Genomic DNA, 19,915 nt, shown 5'->3' with positions numbered 1-19,915 from the left:
TAATAAAAGTAAATATAAATTTACTCTGCATATTACACGTTTACATTATTCTAGGACTTCTTTAAATTACGATAGTACACACACAAAAACCTTATTTATCTAATTGCCTTTCATTGGCAGATAAAAACAAAGATTGTTTACAACATAATCGCTTTCTGATAGGTTTGATCCTCTCTAGTCTTCGTAGGAGGTGGCCAACGTTTCTGTTGTCCCGGCGTCCCTCACGCACCGCGGAAACGAAACTGCATCAGGCTCCGCCCCACGGTCTGAGGAGTGAGCCAATCAGGGCACAGCCTGGGTTGATCGCGTGCCGGGTGTCATGGCTGCCTGCAGGTACTGCAGCTCGTGCCTCCGGCTCCGGCCCCTGAGCTATGGTCCCTTCCGTGTGCCAGGGCGGGATCGGGCACTCACCCAGTTGCAGGTGCGAGCACTATGGGGTAGCGCAGGGTCTCGAGCTGTGGCCGTGGACTTAGGCAACAGGTAAGGAGTGTCGTGCGTTCCCTGTATTGTCATAAGGCGTCCTGTCCAGCCAGCCTGAGCGTATTCGTCTCCCAGGGTAGAAACCCAGTATCCTAGGTCTATTTAATCTCTCTTTACCCTAAACCTAAATTCCAAATTTTTCTTTCCGGGTTTGGAATGTGTCTCCTCGGACCCCTCTTCTTCCCGCGCTATCTCATGCCCTCTGTTGGTGTGTGCCGGGCTTCTTTGCTCCATCCGACTCTGTCAGTCCACCTGACTTCCGATCTCTTTACTTTCCGGGACCACTGGGCTCTTAAGAGGGAAACATTCCACCTAGGGATAACGAGTTGACGTGGATGTATCACGTCATACAATCTAATTGATTGCCTAAAGTGTGGCCACTATGATCCCGGGTTAGGAGGGAAAGGAAAAGTCAGTTTTTTGAACGCCAGTTATATGATCCTCGCAATCTTTTTAAACCTGTCGTAAATGTACTATTACCCTCATTTTGTGGTTAAGACTACAGAGGCTCAAAAAAGGTTAGATAACTTTCTAAGAGTCAATTAAAAAGTATTATGGGACTAGGTGGTTTTTTCTGTTTCTTGCTTACAAAGCCCGTACTTTTTTAAGGGACCGTTTAAAAAAGAAAAAGAAAAAACTTATGCTTTAGTCGTTTTTAGAATAAATGAAATTGCTAATGCAAACTTCATATATGTAAATTTCTTACGTGTACTTTGAAAAAATTTTGACCCCAGTTCATACAAAAAGCAAAAAAATTGTTTTGAATCCAGGTCTCCCACTCTAACTTTGATTAAGTAATTCACGTTGGACAAGTTAATTCACCATTTTCTTGTGCAAAGTGTGGAGACTGGATTCCATTAAGGGTCTGCAAACTTTTTCTGTAAAGGACCGGATAATATATATATTAGGCTTTTTGGGGTATACACTGTGTGTATGTGTTTACAAACCCTTTAGAAATATTTTTAAAAACGGCCCGGCACAGTGGCTCACACCTGTAATCCGAGCACTTTGGGAGGCTGAGGTGGATGGATCACCTGAGGTCAGTAGTTGGAGACCAGCCTGGCCAACATCATGAAACCCCATCTTTACTAAAAATACAAAAAATAGCTGGGCGTGGTGGCAGGCACCTGTAATTCCAGTTACTTGGGAGGCCGAGGCAGGAGAATCGGTTGAACCCAGGAGACAGAGGATGCAGTGGCCGAGATTGTGCCATTGCACTCCAGCCTGGGCGACAAGAGCCAAACTCTGTCTCAAAAATAAATAAATAAAAAAATAAAAAAAATTTTAGTTACAGAGTAATATAGAAATAGGCCATGAGCTGTAGTTTGGTCACCCCTAAACTAGGTTATCTCTAAGGCTCATTCCACTCCCAGCATTCCTTAATTCTGATTTTTTTTTTTTTTTTTTTTTTTTTTGAGACGGAGTCTTGCTCTGTCGCCCGGGCTGGAGTGCAGTGGCCGGATCTCAGCTCACTGCAAGCTCCGCCTCCCGGGTTTACGCCATTCTCCTGCCTCAGCCTCCCAAGTAGCTAGGACTACAGGCGCCCGCCACCTCGCCCGGCTAGTTTTTTTGTATTTTTAGTAGACACGGGGTTTCACCGTGTTAGCCAGGATGGTCTCGATCTCCTGACCTCGTGATCCGCCCGTCTCGGCCTCCCAAAGTGCTGGGATTACAGGCTTGAGACACCGCGCCCGGCCAATTCTGATTTTTGAGGGAAGAGGACATCTTTGCCATTCTTCAAGGACTGCACATGCTTCGAAGAAATGCCCAGAACATTTCATTCAGCAGTCACGGACTGTGAGATAGGCACTAGATACTCAAAATAAGATGCAGCTCCTACCCTCTATATTTTCCATAAATAATCTACTTTGACTCTTTCTTTTATTAATCAACCTGTTCTTTTGTAGATAGTTCTCTTTAAACTTGTGTCATGTATTGAAATAACTAGACTCATAAATATCATACTTGCTGGATAAATTCTTTCATTTTTGTCTTGTTTGCCATTGGCAACATTTATTGAGTGACACATTATATTTGTTATCATATGTATTCTTTACTGCATTCTAGAAGATTATATAATTATTGTAGGTGTTTTTCAGGTAGTATATTTAATGCTCACAGTAACCTTGGAGGCAGGTGTTTAATATTCGTTTCAGCAATCTGTTATTGAGCATCTACTATGCATCAAATCACTGAGGATATTCAACAGAATATGCCACTGTGGACAAAATGTTAAGGCAGTAGCCCCATTAATGGAGTAGACCTGTAGCTTCACAGCTTTTCTTCCCTGTGTTTTGGGCCCACTGCGGTCTAGTGAAAGATCCTCCACTCCCCTTCACAGAGATCACTTAGGTATTCAGAATTCACATTGGTAGACAGAATGCCAGTTCCTGGTAGGTTTTGAGAAGTACTGGTAGCATCTTACTCGGGGTTAAACAAAATTTCAAGATGTCAAATTTACATTTGCCACAGGAAACCATTACTTAATACTGATTTCAGCTATAGGTTGTTGCAGATCTGTACTACACAGTATGACTGGTTTTGAGTATCCCATTCCTTCCATCTACTCCACGTATTAATCCAGCACCAGCCTCCTCTCTGTACCTCATTATTCCCATTAGTCAGAGGAGACCCATTTTATTGTAGGCTTTCATCAGTATACCATCTGTGTTGACTAAGTAGAAACCCAACTAGAACTTCTCAAATATTCCCTGATTTAAAAAAAAAAACTAATATTTCAGAGTCAAGAATTTGATACTACAAAATCACTGTATTAACATATATTAAATGTACATACTTTGTTCTGACTTTCAAACTTAACAAAATGAGTCTAACTGAACAGATAAATATGCTTTTCATTAACTCAGGCTTCTGGCAGAGGTATTTAACAGGTGAAAATATTAAAGGTTGTTCCTTCATCTCTTTGGTATGTGAAGGACAGAATAATCTTATTTGGGGCAGGGCTTTGGGCCTGTCTGCATGCTTGTGTTTGGTTTGTGCATTTTCAGCACCAGACTATGAAAGAATATTGCTGAAGCTGAGTTCATGTGACAGAGCATCTTCCTCTGTATCTTCAGGGGTCACTGACTTGGTTTCATCTCAAAACACCTTTTGATGAATCTTGAGCTCTTTGGCAAGTTTTGCTGGTCTGTTTCAAGACCTCAGTAAGCTCTTTTTGCATTCTTTGCTGAAACTGGGGAATGAGGCTGATAGTGCTGCGTATTTCATGTATATAAGACAGCTTTATTAAGATATAATTAACATACCATACAGTTCATTTAAAGTGTACAGCTCATCTGGGAGCAGTGGCTCATGTCTGTAATCCTAGCACTTTGGGAAGCCAAGGCAGGAGGATTGCTTGAGTTTGAGTCCAGGAGTTTGAGACCAGCCTGGGTAACATAGTGAGACCTCATCACTACAAAAAATTTAAAAATTAGCCCAGTATGGTGGTGCACACCTGTATTTCAAGCTACTTGGGAGGCTGAGGTGGGAGGATTGCTTGAGCTTGGGAGGTCAAGGCTGCAGTGAGCTGTGATGGCACCACTGCACTCCAGCCTGGGCAACACAGCAAGACCCTATCTCAAAATAAATAAATACAGATAAATAAAGTGTATAATTCAATGGATATTAGTATATTCAAAGTTTTGCAGCCATTACCACCATCAATTTTAGAACACTTCTTTCACCCTAAAAAGAAATTCATTAGTAGTAGTCACTTAAATTTTTTTCTTCAGCTCCAGGCAACCACTAATCTACTTTCCATCTCTGTGGATTTGCCTATTATGAACGTTTACTATGTGGAAACATAGTCTTTTGTGACTGCCTTCTTTCACTTAACATGATGTTGTCAATGTTTATTCATGTTGTAACATGTATAAGTACTTTGTTCCTTTTTATCACTGAAAAATAATCCGTTGTATGAATTATACCACATTTAGCTTATCCATTCATCAGTTGATGGACATTTGGGTTGTTTCCATTTGGGAACTACTATGAATAATGCTACAAGGAACATTCATAACAGGTGTCAAGTGGTACTCATTGTGATTTTGATTTGCATTTCCCTGCTGATAGTTAATGATATTGAGCATATTTTTATGTCCTTACTGGCCATTTGTATATCTTCTTTGGAGAGATGTCTGTTCAAGTCCTTTGCCAAGTTTTAAAATTCAGTTGTCTTTATTGTTGAATTGTAAGCATTCTTTAAATATTCTAGATATTAATACAAGTCCCTTATCAGATATTTGGTTTGCAGATATTTTTCTCTTAATATATGGCACTTCTTTGGCTTTCTTAAAGTTTTAAATTTTTATGAAATCCAACTTACCTATTTTTTCTTTTGTCATTTATGCTTTTGATGTCATATTTAAGACTTTGGCCCAAGTCTCTGAAGATTTACTCCTGTGTTTTGTTTCTAAGACTTTTATCGTTTTAGGTCTTAACGTTTGGGTCCAGGATCCATTTTGAGTTAATTTATGAAGATTCATTCTTTTTTGCATCCAGTTGTTCACTATTGCCTCACAAGACTACTCTTTCCTCATTGAATTGAAGATTATTCTTTCCCCTTCTGTTGAATATGAAGGTCCTTATAGGCAATATTTAGGAGTTTATATTTTGTCCTAAAAGCATTGGGAGAAATTCTCAAGTTTTTTTTTTGTTGTTGTTGTTTTGGTACGGAGTCTCACTCTCGCCCAGGCTGGAGTGCATTGGCACAATCTCGGCTCACTGTAACTTCCCCCTCCTGGGTTTAAGCAACTGCCTTGCTTCAACCTCCCTAGTAGCTGGGATGATAGACAGGCACCACCATGCCCAGCTAATTTTGTTATTTTTAGTAGAGATGGGGTTTCAGCATGTTGGCCAGGCTGGTCTTGAACTGCTGACCTCAGGTGATCAGCCTGCGTCAGCCTTTCAAAGTCCTGGGATTACCGTTGGGAGACACCACACCTGGCTAAAGGATTTTTAAGTAGGGAAACAATCCTGTTTGTATGTTAAAATGTTACTGTAGTCAACAAGGTGAGAGATGATAAGAGACTGTACTAAGATGGTAAATGGAGCCAGGCACCGTGACTCACACCTGTAATCCCAGCACTTTGGGAGGCCAAGGCGGGAGAATTGCTTTAGGCCAGGAGTTCAAGACCAGCCTAGACAATATAGTGAGATCTCATCCATAACAAAAACTAAAATTAGCCAAGTGTAGTGGTGTGCACCTGTAGTCCCAACTACTCAGGAAGCTGAGTTGGAGGATCGCTTGAGCCCAGGTGTTCAAGGTTACAGTGAGCTGTAATTGTGCTATTGCACTCCAGCCTAGGCAACAGAGCAAGACTGTCAAAAAAAAAAAAGAAAAGAAAAGAAAAAGAAGATACAAGGCACAATGACCCCCCCCCCGCCCCCACCGCCCCCGCAAAAAAAAAAATAGATGGTACATGGGAATTAACATTTAGGGAAGGAGTTAACTTCTGAACCTCCAAAATGCTTTCCTGTTCAGATCAATCCTGTGCCTTGGTTTCTGTATTCTTCTTTAAGTCTCTCTTAAATTCCCCTTTTACTTTTGATAACGATCATGGATTCTGCCCCTTTTTGTTGGTGGGGTGGGTGGGAGGGGGTTAGAATCTTCCCTTAGAATCTTTTATTATTTTATACTAAGCAGGAATTGTACAGATAACCTAAGTCTTCTTGTATTGCATTTTTATTTTTAAACAGGAAATTAGAAATATCCTCTGGAAAGCTGGCCAGATTTGCAGATGGCTCTGCTGTAGTGCAGGTAAAAAGTCTAGATTTTTAAAATTCATCTTAAAAATGGGTACGGAGACTCATACTAAATGTGTAACTACAACATCGTGTAACTACTTAGGATTTGGATACTGGAAATTAATTCAGATACTACTAAGATAGTTTGTACTGTAAGAATCATTCCAGACAACCAGAGGGCTGCATGTATTCAGTAACCTATTTTTTTTTATTATTTTTATTTTTTTTTATTTTTTTTTTCTATTTTCTAAGATGGACTCTTGCTCCATCACCAGACTGGAGTGCAGTGGTGTGATTTCGGCTCACTGCAACCTCTGCCTCCCGGGTTAAAGCGATTCTTTTGCTTCAGCCTCCCGAGTAACTGGGACTACAGGCGTGCACCACCACACCCAGCTAATTTTTTTATTTTTAGTGGAGATGGGGTTTCACCATGTTGGCCAGGATGGTCTCGATCTCTCTTTTTTTTTTTTTTTTTTTTGAGACAGAGTCTCACTCTGTCGCCCAGGCTGGAGTGCAGTGGCGTGATCTCAGCTCACTGCAACCTCCGCCTCCTGGGTTCACGCCATTCTCCTGCCTCAGCCTCCCGAGCAGCTGGGACCACAGGCGCCCGCCACCACGCCTGGCTAATTTTTTGTGTTTTTAGTAGAGTTGGGATTTCACTGTGCTAGCCAGGATGGTCTTGATCTCCTGACCTCGTGATCCACCTGCCTCGGCCTCCCAAAGTGCTGGGATTACAGGCATGGGCCACCGCGCCTGGCCTGGTCTCGATCTCTTGAACTCATGATCCACCTGCCTTGCCCTCCCAAAATGCTGGAATTACAAGCGTGAGCGACCGCGCCTGGCCATTTTAAGTGACCTTTAACATCCTTTCCAAACTTCGGCTTCTCTTTTATGCATTAATAAATTCTGTTGTGCGTTTCTAGAGAAAGTGATTTTGGTATTTTCTTCTATAGTAATAATTGGGGAATTTTTCCTTACGTATAGCCACATAAGAAGTAGAGAATACTATTCAATTCATTGGATATGACTAAATTACCTGTTCATCTTGCCTTATCCATAGCTTTTGAAAAGCTCAGAGATCAAGATTGGACTACTTGTGAAAATAACTATTTTTATTTCATAATCATGTCATAGAATTACATATCTTTTCTTGAGTTTAATTGGAGTAAGGATTTATTCAGTTGCTACTTAGATGCTAATATCTGATTTCAAATGACCTTACCATTGTTGTTCTTTATTTTTAAGTCAGGTGACACTGCTGTAATGGTCACAGTGGTCAGTAAAACAAAACCTTCGCCTTCCCAGTTTATGCCTTTGGTGGTAAGTTTTTGCTGATTTATCTGAACTGTAATATGGTGTAAGTAAGTGTAGAATGTATAATATTTTTGTCCAGTGTCTAGTGAGTGGAAAATACACGTCTAGTGAGTGGAAAATATGAACTTGCACAACAAAGAATTTTTCCTAGTTTTTTGATGCTGGCTCATTAAAAGAGTATAAACTGCTTCATAAACAAATACTAGGATTAAGCATGCTTTAGAATTTGGAGCGTCCAGGTGCATAAGTTGACAAGAAGATTGGAAGTGCGTGACTACTTTGACACTGAATAAGCAATGAATTCATTTCCCTCATAGTTTCCCTTCAGTATGACTCTGCAAGTACAGTCAGCCCTCCATGTCCTTGGGTTCTGCATCCATGGATTCAACCAACCATGAATCAAAAATATTGGGGAAAAAATTGCATCTGTACTGAACACGTACAGACTTTTTTTTCTTGTCATTCCCTACAATACGGTATAAAAACTGTGTAGCATTTACTTTGTATTAAGGATTATATGTAATCTAGAGATTGATTTAAAGTATATGAGAGGATGTACATAGGTTATAAACAAATACTATGGTGTTTTACATCAAGGATTTGAGCATCAATGGATTTTGATATCTGCAAGAGGTCCTAGAACCAATCTCCCAGGGATACCAAGAGACAACTGTATATGTTTAGTAATGAGCTCATTAGAATTTTATAGCTCCCTTCTGTTATGAAAAGGGGGGAACAATTATATTTAACAGAGTTGATACCCAAAAAAGCAATGTTTGACTTGCTCAGAATGAGTATCTGTGGGAAATAGTGAGTCTTCCACTCTTACTGTTGAGTAGAAGACTTTTTTTTTTTTTTTTTTAAAGAGACAGGGTCTTGCTCTGTCACCCAGGTTAGAGTTGTTCAGTGGTGTGATCATAGTTCACTGCAACCTGAAACTGCTGGGCTCAAGCAATCCTCCTACCTCAGCCTTCTGAGTAGCTAGGACTATGGGCGCAGGCCATTGTGCCCAACTAATTTTTTTTTTTTATGGGGAGTAGAGATGAGGTCTTTCTGTGTTACCCAGGCAGTTCTAATACCCCTGGCCTCAAGTGATCCTCCTGCCTTGGCCTCCCAAAATGCTGGGATTACAGGTGTGAGCCACTATACCTGAATATTTTTTAAAATCACTTTGCGGAAACATTTCTATCAACTTTCCTTTCCCCAAAAGATATAAAATGCTATGTAAATAACATTTTCTGCTCTGAGTCTAGACTGTGTTGTTGGCAACCTCAGGAGAAGTAGCATTCATATAGTAGTTCTTACAGTATAGTTTGTTTCTACAAAAAGAATTATATGAACCTTTTTTTTTTTGCTGCTTCAGGTTGACTACAGACAAAAAGCTGCTGCAGCAGGTAGAATTCCCACAAACTATCTGAGAAGAGAGATTGGTACTTCTGATAAAGAAATTCTTACAAGTCGAATAATAGGTAAGATATTAACATAGATGCATTCATCTTCTCTGATATGCCTATATTAGCATCTTTTGCATCTGTGTTCTACAGTATATCTTAAGTTTTCCTTCATAGCATTAACACCACCTAAGATTGTTCATTCTTTCTCTTCCCTCACTCAAATGTGGGCACTATGAGAGAAAAAAGCTTTTGTTTCTTCACCGTTGAATCCCTAGTACCTGTTATACTGCTTAGCACAGAATAGGCATTCAATAAATATTTGTTGACTAAATGAGTAAATTTCTATTGAGCATATGAATTTTATGGTCCATGTCTCTACTCTGTTGAATCTATTCCTAGTACATTTTTTCATGTTCCGAATAGTAATTCCTAAACATTATATTTATCAGCTACTGAAATAATGTCCATAATCTTTCAAATCTTTAATATCCCTACCTATTGTGGGATCATATGTAATTTATAGCTCTTCTACCCATAAATTGCTTTTTTTTTGAGACAGAGTCTTGCTCTGTCACCCAGGCTGGAGTGCAATGGCACAGTCTTGGCTCACTGCAACCTCTGCCTCCTGGGTTCAAGTGATTCTGCTGCCTCAGCCTCCTGAGTAGCTGGGATTACAGGTGCCCACCACCATGCCTGGCTGATTTTTGTATTTTTAGTAGAGACGGGGTTTCTACATGTTACTCAGGCTGGTCTTGAACTCCTGATCTCTTGATCCGCCTGCCTCAGCCTCCCAAAGTGCTGGGATTGCAGGCGTGAGCCACTGCGGTCGGCCAGAAATTGCTCATTTAGGTATATTTATATACAGTCTTCAGACACAAAGTAGCAAGGAAGCATTTTCTTTTGGTCTGCTATTGGTCTTAAGTGTCTTTGCTCTGCTTATATATGTAACTGTTGCCTGTGGAACCAGAATGAAAAATTGCTCCCCAATCTTTATTGTTAATGTGCTCCTTCTGTGTTTGTTTTTTGTTGTTAGGGCATGGTATGTAATAATGGAAGCACTGACATTTATCTGTGTCCCTCTTAGTAAATTGGTCCAAGGGGATTTTTCTTGAAAACATATTGAATGGCTATCTATATTAGTTCAAAAGTTTTGAACTATAAAGCAACTCTGTCAGTATGGTTTAATGTCTTTTTTTTCCTTTTGGCAGATCGTTCAGTTAGACCGCTCTTTCCAGCTGGCTACTTCTATGATACACAGGTAGGTTCTGCTTTAGGTTTTTTAGTTGCCAGATCAATCAAAAATTACTTAATGAATCTCTGTAATACTTCCTAGACTAAACATTAGAAAGAACATAACATTTTTTATGATACTGTTATATTTTACAGTAAGTTTTCGAAAAGAGATAGTACTTTTTTTTTTTTTTTTGAGACTGAGTCTCACTGTCACCCAGGCTAGAGTGCAATGGTACAATCTCAACTCACTGCAACCTCTGCCTCCCAGGTTCAAGTGATTCTCCTGCCTCAGCCTCCTGAGTAGCTGGGATTACAGGCATGCACCACCACACCCGGCTAATTTTTGTATTTTTAGTAGAGAATAGTTTTCACCATGTTAGTCAGGCTGGTCTCGAGCTCCTGACCTCGTGATCCGCCCCCCTCGGCTTCCCAAAGTGCTAGGATTACAGGCATGAGCCACTGTGCCCAGCCAAAAGATAGTACTTTTACAAAGCTAACATTCATTCAGTGTCTATTTGAGTTGACACCTGAATTATGAGTAGGAGTTAGCCAGCCAAGGTGTGTCAGGGAAGCATTGAAAGTCCAGAGGCAGGAAAGAAATTAGTGAGTTTAAAAAGAAGATCAGCATGACTAGAGTGAGTGAAGACCAGATCAGGCTGGGAATAGGACAACCAACGTAGCTAATTTTTATTACCTAATTTTATTGCTGGATCCTCTGAACCTCTACTTTATTATATGGTAATACTTTCTGAATAATATTTTCTTTCAGGGTAATGACACATATACTTAAGTAACCATTTTATTCATTTGAAATAAATAAATACACCTTGCAAATATGCCTTCGCAAGAATATCACAGCCTTAACCTCAGGAAGTTTTTTTTTTTTTTTTTTTTGAGTCAGGGCCTCTGTTGCCCAGGCTGGAGTACAGTTGGCATGATTATAACTCACTGCAGCCTCAAACTCCTGAGCCCAAGTGATCCTCCCCACTTAGCCTTCTAAGTAGCTGGGACTACAGGCACAAACCACCATACCCAGCTAAGATTTTTTTTTTGTTTTTTGTAGAAAGGGGGTTTCACTATGTAAGCCAGGCTGGTCTCGAACTCCTGCTTTCAAGCAATCCTCCTGCCTCAGCCTCCCAAACTGCTGGTATTACAGCTATGAGCCACCACACCCAGTCAGAGAAGTTTTTTTCTTAAGTGCATGACATGGGCACATTATTGCAGTATGAAGTTTGTTTCATCTATGCTTATAAACAGAACTTTTTTTTTTTTTTGGAGACGGAGTCTCCCGCTGTCACCCAGGCTGGAGTGCAATGGCGCAATCTCAGCTCACTGCAATCTCCGCCTCCCAGGTTCAAACGATTCTCCCTGCCTCAGCCTCCTGAGTAGCTGGGATTACAGGTGCCTGCCACCACACCCAGCTAATTTTTTTGTATTTTTAATAGAGATGGGGTTTTGCCATGTTGGCCAGACTGGTCTTGAACTCCTGACCTCAAGTGATCCCCTGCCTCAGCCTCCCAAACTGCTGGTATTATAGGCGTGAGCCACCGCACCCTGCTCAACAGATTTTTTTTTTTTTTTTTTTTTTTTTTGAGACAGAGTTTTTGCTCTTATTGCCCAGGCTGGAGTCCAGTGGTGCGGTCTCAGCTCACTGAAACCTCTGCCTCCAGGTTCAAGTGATTCTCCCGCCTCAGCCTCCCTAGTAGCTGGAACTATAGGCATGCACTACCACGCATGGCTAATTTTTGTATTTTTAGTAGAGACGGGGTTTTGCCATGTTGGCCAGTCTGGTCTTGAACTCCCAACCTCAGGTGATCCGCCCACCTCGGCCTCCCAAAGTGCTGGGATTACAGGCATGAGCCACCATGCCTGGCCTAGAAAATATTTTTATATGATAGAAAGAGCTAACATTTACTGAATACTTGCAACATGCGAGGACTGTGATAAGTGCTTTACCTACAGTATTTATCTAATCCTCATAGGAACCCTTTGGGAAGATGCCATTATTTTTCCCATTTATTTATTTATTTAGTAACGGAGTCTCACTCTGGCATCCAGGCTGGAGTGCAATGGCGCAATCTCAGCTCACTGCAACCTCTACCTCCTGGGTTCAAGAGATTCTTCTGCTTCAGCCTCCTGAACTGGGACTGCCTTAGCTGGGACTACAGGCACTGGCCGCTACACCCAGCTAATTTTTGTCTTTTTAGTGGCGACAGGGTTTCACCATGTTGATCAGACTAGTCTCAAACTCCTGACCTCAGGTGATCTGCCCTCCTCAGCCTCCCAAAGTGCTGAGATTACAGATGTGAGCCACCACGCCTGGCCTATTTTTCCCTTTTAAAGATGAGAAAGCTTTTGGGGTTTAATTTAAGTAATTTATCCAATGTCAAGCATTTAGTTAAATGATAGCCAAAATTAAGAGGTTTGGCTACAAAGCCCCTGCTTTTAGCCATATGAGTGCTCTTGTATTTTAGGCCAGGATGTTAACCTAAATGATAACCCTTCCAAATCAAACAGATTATTATTATTATTATTATTATTATTTTGAGATGGAGTCTTGCTCTGTCGCCCGGGCTGGAGTGCAGTGGACAGATCTCAGCTCGCTGCAAGCTCCGCCTCCCGGGTTTACGCCATTCTCCTGCCTCAGCCTCCCCAGTAGCTGGGACTACAGGCGCCCGCCACCTCGCCCGGCTAGCTTTTTGTATTTTTCAGTAGAGACGGGGTTTCACCATGTTAGCCAGGATGGTCTCAAACTCCTGACCTCGTGATCCGCCCGTCTCGGCCTCCCAAAGTGCTGGGATTACAGGCTTGAGCCACCGCGCCTGGCCTCAAACAGATTATTTTAAGTGTTTCAAATTTTTTCTCTTTTACCAGGTTCTGTGTAATCTGTTAGCAGTAGATGGTGTTAATGAGCCTGATGTCCTAGCAATTAATGGCGGTAAGTATAAAAGTAGAGATGAAAAGTTATCAGTGTTGATTTTTTTTAAAGCAATGAAATTTTAATTTCAGCCCTTATTTTTCTCCCATTTTTAAGCTTCCGTGGCCCTGTCATTATCAGATATTCCTTGGAATGGACCTGTTGGTAAGTTAGGATTTGAAAATAAGAAATCATATGTATATTTTTTTTCAGTAAGTAGTAGCGACCATGAATTGAACTAGATGACATTCTAAGTCTCCCTTCAGGTCTTTCAGACATTTTCATCCTTGTCGTGGGTTCTGTTTCTAATAGCAGTATGTTATGGTGTTATAGATTTTATGTCCCTAGATATTTTGACTTCATAATTGCCTCTTTCCATTAGAGGACTTCTTTTTTTCTTTTTTTTTTTTAACTGGGAAATTATCAGAGTATATACTCCTTCAGGATAAAATTAATGTAACTTATAGCTGTTACAAGTCATAATCATGCAATATAAAAATGGCTCATTGAGTAAATAATTATCAAGTGTCCTAGGCAGAGCAGGCCCTAGCAATACAATGATGAAAGATGCAGTTCTTGCTTTCAGCATAAAGAAGACGGATAATTATTTATGATCAGTGATATTATAAAAACATAGTTAAAGTGCTAAGAATGTGATAGAGAAGAGCAGGTTTGTTTTTGTGTGGTCAGATTGTCAAGGAGGGCTCCTCAGAGTAGTCATTGTGTAAGCTGAACCTTAGTAGGGTCTGGTGTTAAGCGTTTGCCTTAGAGAGAATACTCTCTAGACCAGGGGACAAACATGAGCATAATCCCAGAGATGTGGAAGAAGTGGTATATTTGACTAATTCAGAGTGGTCCAATGAGGCCAGAAGGTAGGGTGGGGTGGGATGTTCTGTGGGTCTTAAATACCGTGTTAGAAACATGGATTTTATTCTGTGGTCACAATCAAAGATAGGGTTGAAGCCATCACTGGAATAATGTCTTGAAAACTGGGAATTTCCATTAAACAGTTGCCAATGTTCTAATACATTTTAGGGGCAGTACGAATAGGAATGATTGATGGAGAATATGTTGTTAACCCAACAAGAAAAGAAATGTCTTCCAGTACTTTAAATTTAGTGGTTGCTGGAGCACCTAAAAGTCAGATTGGTAAGTTGTTTAAATACCTCATTTTTTTCTGGATTTTACTTACAAGTTCTGGCTTCTTACACTAAATTTAAACTCTTTGTGTGTATGTTTTGTCGGTAGCCATAAAAATTTTGGTTATGTTTTATCTCTGTCCTATTTTTGTAGTGCTCTTGCTTCATATCAAATGATACCTAAAATTACAGGATTTTATTCAATTTTATTTAAAATATACAAAAATATTTACCAAGATCATTTCAGTAATTATTTTTAGACTAATATTTAGTCTAAGAATAATTTCAGTAATTATGTTTAATAAGTTATTAGTCTAAATAACTTAGTTTAAAAATAGAAGTTCTAAGTCTGGTAGTAACCATTTTATTAGTTTAAATATTATAATTTAGCTATTTCTTTCTAAGTCTGCTTGGTATCCTCTTGAGAAGTGACCCATTTCTACTAGGTGGAAAACGAGTAATAAAATAGAAGAAATGCATTGACCATGGGCCATTTTCACATACTCCTTGTAACAGAAATGCCATACTTGCATGAATGAAAATCAGGTCCTTGTTCTGTGGAAGGAAAATGGACTTTAGCAGTCAGAATGACCTGGATTTGAAACCTGTCTCTGCCACTATAATTGTGTGATCTTGGACAAATTATTTAAGGGCTTTTATTGTTGGTTTATTCTACTATGTGATGTTTGATGTGTGGGACATTTTGACATAGGGTCTTCTGATGTGGGAACATTTTGATGAAACAAACTATTCAACTATTACTGCTTTTTTGTACAAGTAATATGTGAAACATCTCATTTCCAGCTTCTGCTTCTGGTATGTTAGCCAGTGATAAAGTTAAAACTAGGTTCTATACGTTAGAAAAATCCCCATGTATTAGTTGGGGGTTGTGTTGTCAAACAAAATAAGACTTAAACAAGATGGAAACCTTATATTTCTCTCAGGTAAAAGAAATTCAGAGGTGATAAATCTAGGACAGTGACAGTGGTTCCATGACATCTTAAGAAATCTAGATTCCTTTTAGCTTTCTCCTCTGCTATCCTCAAGATGTGGCCTCATCTTCATGCTTAGGAACTGGCATGAAAAGCTCTGGCCAACGTATCTGACTTGTAGGCAGGAGGAAGAAAAAAGAAGGGAATAGCAAAAAGGTGTGTGGCAGCTGAGTGAGTCAACCTGCGGTTTAAGCACCTTTCCCAGAAATCCCCACACAGCAGTTTCTATTTACATCTCATTGAGCAGAACTGTGGCACATGACTATACCCTCGAATGCAAGCAAGGCAAGGAAATGATTTTTGTATTCTGCCTCCGGAAGGTGGGATTCGTACTGTGGGTAACTGTCAAAATATAGAGAGGATATTCCAAAGAATGAGGAAGCCATGAATAATAGATGATGTCTACTTCATGTTTGAGCATCTCGGAGCCTTGAGCAAAGTATTGGTTTCCCGTTCATCTGCACCTGAATTTTTTGCTGAAAGTTACAGTGTTCGTTTATTCTCTATTAGTAAACTAGTCTGGTTACTTTACAGGGTAGTTATGAAGATAGGAGTCAAGGTTTGCAAAGTGCCCAGCATGTTACTGGTACCTAATAAGCATATAGTTAATACTTGCTATTATCATTAAGACACAGAAATAAACCTGTTGCTAATTGTTCATGTAGCCGCTATCTGCCTTAGAGTTTGAACTCTTCTAATTGTAAGTAGACATTAGAGGAATGGACTAATTCACAATTTTTTTTTTTTTTGAGACTGAGTCTGGCTCTGTCTCCCAGGGTAGAGGAGTGCAGCAGTGCAGTCTCAGCTCACTGCAACCTCTGCCTCCCAGGTTCAATTGATTCTCCTGCCTAGTCTGCCAAGTAGCTGGGATTATAGGCATGTACCGCCACGCCCAGCTAATTTTTGTATTTTTAGTAGAGACGGGATTTTGCCATGTTGGCTAGGTTGGTCTCAAATTTCTGGCCTTAAGCGATCCGCCTGCTTCGGCCTCCAAAAGTGCTGGGATTACAGGCATGAGCCACCGCACCCAGCAGAACCAAGGAATCTTTGCTGCACATATGGCATGCCATAGAAACCCCATAGGCAGACTTCCAGCTGGCTCTTCTCACCTGTTGCTCTCAGGAGGGAAGAATGAGACTCTAGAGACTGCATAAATTTCAGAGAGTAGTCTTGGGTAGAGGGAGACTGAGAGTAATTCAGAACCAACCTGTAAGGAGATGGTTTTTAGGAATTACCAGCCTCCAATTTATGACTTTTGTATCACTATTTCCATGCAGCTATTTAACCAGATCTCTGCATTCATAAAGATGCATCAAATATGCATTTTAACCCCTTGTTTACCTGTTAAAGTTAACATCGGGTCCAAGTGAAATACCACCATCATGGAACTTTTGTGATACAAAAATACAAAAAAGTAATTGCTACTATTTCATTATTAAAATATTTAGTCATCCAAATCTTTTTTTTTTTTTTGGAAACCAAGTCTCTCTCTGTTGCCCAGGCTGGAGTGCAGTGGCACAATCTCGGCTCAGTGCAACCTCCGCCTCCCAGGTTCAAGTGATTCTTTTGACCCAGCCTCCTGAGTAGCTGGGATTACAGGCGTGCGCCACCACACCTGGCTAATTTTTGTATTTTTAGTAGAGACAGGGTTTCACCATGTTTGCCAGGCTGGTCTTGAACTCCTGACCTCAGGTGATCCACCCACCTTGGCCTCCCAAAGTGCTGGGATTACAGGCTTGAGCCACCACTCCTGGGCAGTCATCCAGATCTTTAGAGTATAATCTTATAGGGCAAGAATAATTACTCCATGCTGTCAACTGCTGGATTACTTCAACACCAACATTCTGAACAGTGCCATTTAGATGCTTGTTTTCAACTGGTATATTTAATATCACTAATATTTCTGTGTGTGAGAAGATATAAGTCAGGAAAAAGTATACCAATAACATGTTTTTGGAAGAGATTTTGTGTCTAGAATTTATAACTTCAGCTAATCTCAAAACTTCATCTTCAACTGCTAAAATGGTTGACAGTTTATAGCAATCTTTGTTTTCGTTTTGTTTTTAGTTGAGATGGAGTCTTACTCTGTCGCCCAGGCTAGAGTGCAGTGGTGCGATCTCGGCTCACTGCAACCTCCACCTCCAGGTTCAAGTGATTCTCTTGCCTCGGCCTCCCAAGTAGCTGGGACTACAGGCACGTGCCACCACATCTGGCTAATTTTTTATTTTTATTAGAGATGGGGTTTCACCTGTTGGCCAGGCTGGTCTCAAACTCCTGACCTCAGGTGATCTGCCTGCCTCGGCCTCCCAAAGTACTGGAAATACAGGCGTGAGCCACCATGCCGGGCCTATAGCAATCATTTTGACAAGCTTTTATGTTTAAATTTTTAGCATCCATGGCAGTGTTGTCCAGTAGAACTCTCTGCAGTGAAGGGAATGTTTTATATCTGATCATGTGGCTACTTAGCACTTCAGATGTGGCTAGAGTAACTGAGGAACCAAAATTTTAATTTTGTCTAATTTTAAATCATTTAAATGCAAATAGACATATGTGGCTAGTAGTTACTATATTGGACAGCACAGCTCTATAGACTCAACTGTAAGGAGTGTTCTTTCTTTCTTTCTTTCTTTCCTTTCCTTCTTTCCTTCTTTCCTTCTTTCCTTCCTTCCTTCCTCCCTTCCTCCCTTCCTCCCTTCCTCCCTTCCTCCCTTCCCCGCTTTCTTTTCTTTTCTTTCTTTCTTTCTTTCATTCGACAGAGTCTCACTCTGTCTCCAAGCTGTAATGCAATGGTGTGATTATATATATTACTACAGCCTCAAACTCTGGGGTTCAAACGATCCTCTGTCCTCAGCCTCCTGAGTAGCTGGGAATCCAGGCACATGTCACCACACCTGGCTAAAGGAATTTTCTTATAAAATATTTTTTAAAAGGAATTGCATTAAAGTTTAATGAGTGAAAACAAAATATATTTTGGGGGGAGGTATCCATTTTTCTTTTCTTTTCTTTTTTTTTTTTTTTTTTGAGATGGAATCTCGCTCTGTCGCCCAGGCTGGAGTGCAGTGGCGCAATCTCGGCTCACTGCAAGCTCTGCCTCCTGGGTTTACACCATTCTCCTGCCTCAGCCTCCCTGGTAGCTGGGACTACAGGCGCCCGCCACCTCACCTGGCTAGTTTTTTGTATTTTTTAGTAGAGACGGGATTTCACCATGTTAGCCAGGATGGTCTCGATCTCCTGACCTTGTGATCCGCCCATCTCGGCCTCCCAAAGTGCTGGGATTACAGGCGTGAGCCGCTACGCCCGGCCCCATTTTTCTTTGTCATATTCTTTTTTAAAAATTTTTATTATTATTTTTATTGAATATAGCATCTCACTATATTGCCCAGGCTAATCTCCTGGCCTCAAGCAATGCTCCTGTCTTGGCCTCCCATAGCACTGGAATTACAAGCATGAGCCCCATGTCCAGCCACATATATATATATATATATATTTTTTTTAAATCTGATTCTCAACTGTTCTCAACTCTGTTGTCCAGACTGGAGTATGAGTATAGTGGCATAATCATGGGTCACTGTACCTTCAAACTGCTGGGCTCAAGCGATCATCCTGCCTCAGCCTCTAGAAAAATAGCTAGGATTACAGGCACACCACCACAGCTGAGTTTTTTATCTTCTAGTTGTTATTTTTTTAGGACAGGACTTTGCTGTGTTGCTAAGCCTGGTCCCAGACTCCTGGCCTCAAATAATCCTCCCACCTTGGCCTCCCAAAGTACTGGGACAATAGGCATGAGCCATCATACCTGGCCACATATTTTATTTTTAAAAGCAATTTATTGAGATATAATTTATACCCATTAAACAAATTTTTAAAAATCTCCTGTTTAATTCTGTCAAAGTGAGAGGATATCCTGGAAATACAGATGAGAAAAAGAATATAGCCATCTTAGTATCATGTTATAGGAAATTTCTTCAGGCCTGATGCAAAATATGGAAACCTTATTTCCCTTTACCCTCTCCCATTTGGAATGCAATTGTTTACATTTTCTTCTACAGTTAGAACCATGTCAGGCAGCGTTAAAAATTTTTGCTTTTACTTCAAATGTCAACATAATTTAGAAAACTCAAGAGGGAAAGAAAAACTTATTGCTCTGTATTTACTCTTTTTCTTATTTATTTATTTATTTATTTATTTATTTATTTTGAGATGGAGCCTTGTTCTGTCGCCCAGGCTAGAGTGCAGTGGTGTGATCTCGGCTCACTGCAACCTGTACCTCCTGTGTTCAAACGATTCTTATGCCTCAGCTTCCTGAGTAGCTGGGATTGCAGGCACCCACCACCATGCCTGGCTAATTTTTTTGCATTTTTAGTACAGACAAAGTTTCGCTATGTTGGCCATGCTGGTCTCGAACTCCTGACCTCAGGTGATCTGCCCACCTTAGCCTCCCAAAGTGCTGGGATTACAGGTGTGAGCCACCGTGCCCAACCTCTATATTTATTCTTAGTTTGCATACTGATTTTCTTTCCTTTCTAACAGTCCACGATTTCTTCTTTTTTCATTTCTGTTTGGCAACAAATTTTCTTATTTCTCCTTTATTTGAGAGTCTTGATTTCCCCTTCCTTCCTTAGTATTTTCACTGGGTGTAGGATTCTGGGTTGACAGTTCTTTTCTTTCAGCACCTAAAAAATACCGTGCCACTTCCTT

General features: G+C 40.5%; 1 protein-coding gene across 2 annotated transcripts in view; it reads left to right on the top strand.

Moving 5' to 3' along the window:
• Positions 1-237: 237 nt before the first annotated feature.
• Positions 238-19,915, top strand: part of PNPT1 (polyribonucleotide nucleotidyltransferase 1) — a 58,214-nt gene continuing 38,536 nt past the window's right edge. The window contains exons 1-8 of one of the 2 annotated variants that reach the window (XM_033239099.1): positions 238-480; positions 6,181-6,241; positions 7,474-7,548; positions 8,906-9,011; positions 10,145-10,194; positions 13,044-13,107; positions 13,204-13,251; positions 14,122-14,235. In XM_033239099.1, the coding sequence (XP_033094990.1) occupies positions 320-480; positions 6,181-6,241; positions 7,474-7,548; positions 8,906-9,011; positions 10,145-10,194; positions 13,044-13,107; positions 13,204-13,251; positions 14,122-14,235 (679 nt within the window). In that variant the 5' untranslated portion in view covers positions 238-319. The remainder of the gene's footprint in view (positions 481-6,180; positions 6,242-7,473; positions 7,549-8,905; positions 9,012-10,144; positions 10,195-13,043; positions 13,108-13,203; positions 13,252-14,121; positions 14,236-19,915) is intronic. The other variant, XM_033239100.1, reaches the window with a different exon arrangement.

Source organism: Trachypithecus francoisi, unplaced genomic scaffold (assembly GCF_009764315.1).
Source record: "Trachypithecus francoisi isolate TF-2019V2 unplaced genomic scaffold, Tfra_2.0 Lachesis_group17, whole genome shotgun sequence".
Classification (NCBI taxonomy): domain Eukaryota; kingdom Metazoa; phylum Chordata; class Mammalia; order Primates; family Cercopithecidae; genus Trachypithecus; species Trachypithecus francoisi.
Note: the sequence above shows the minus strand (reverse complement) of the source record. Positions and strands in the feature narration are given on the sequence as shown.